The sequence below is a fragment of the Corticium candelabrum genome, chromosome 2 (genome assembly GCF_963422355.1).
Source record: "Corticium candelabrum chromosome 2, ooCorCand1.1, whole genome shotgun sequence".
Classification (NCBI taxonomy): domain Eukaryota; kingdom Metazoa; phylum Porifera; class Homoscleromorpha; order Homosclerophorida; family Plakinidae; genus Corticium; species Corticium candelabrum.
The window spans coordinates 2,367,570-2,368,061 of record NC_085086.1 but is presented as its reverse complement, the minus strand read 5'-3'; the positions used below and the strand labels follow the sequence as shown (position 1 = coordinate 2,368,061).

Below are 492 nucleotides of genomic sequence, written 5' to 3'. Positions count from 1 at the left end.
ATTTGTCTCTGACTCTGTACTGAGTGTTCTCGACCCACCAATCTGCTCAGTGCAACTTCTCGTTGTCTGTGTGTACAGTGCGTGGGCGTGACCAAAATGTTCGAGTTGAATGCGAATGAGTCTCGCTCTCAAATAACGTAGGATCTTCGATTGTGAGCAGATCGTCTGTTGTTGGAAGAGCGTAGGACGTTGCCAAAGAGCAACATAAGAGAACAACAGAAATTGACCTCATTGCCTCGATGTCCAGACATGTGTTACTTACCGGGCGCGAATTATTTTTTAGGCTATGTTGAGCACATCCCGGTTTACAATTCCGGTTAAATCGAACTTGCGCGTGCACGGTGGATAATTCACTGTGCACGCATGGCCCGCGCTCGTGTGAATCATGACTAAGTGTGTTGCTAGGCTAACAGGTCGTATGACTTGCGCTTTGTCTGCGAGCAGTTATCGCAGTGGGCGAGCCGCAGTGGTTATGGAAAAGAGAGGCTGGAG

At 48.8% G+C, this 492-nt stretch overlaps 1 protein-coding gene across 3 annotated transcripts in view; it reads right to left on the bottom strand.

Moving 5' to 3' along the window:
• Positions 1-233, bottom strand: part of LOC134198286 (uncharacterized) — a 6,520-nt gene extending 6,287 nt beyond the window's left edge. For all 3 annotated transcript variants that reach the window (XR_009972819.1, XM_062667652.1, XM_062667651.1), the window contains exon 1: positions 1-233. This exon is cut by the window's left edge and continues 63 nt beyond it. Coding sequence is in view for 2 of the 3 variants with exons in the window: in XM_062667652.1 (XP_062523636.1) it covers positions 1-2 (2 nt within the window). In the remaining variant the exon portion in view is untranslated.
• Between the last annotated feature and the right edge of the window lie 259 nt (positions 234-492).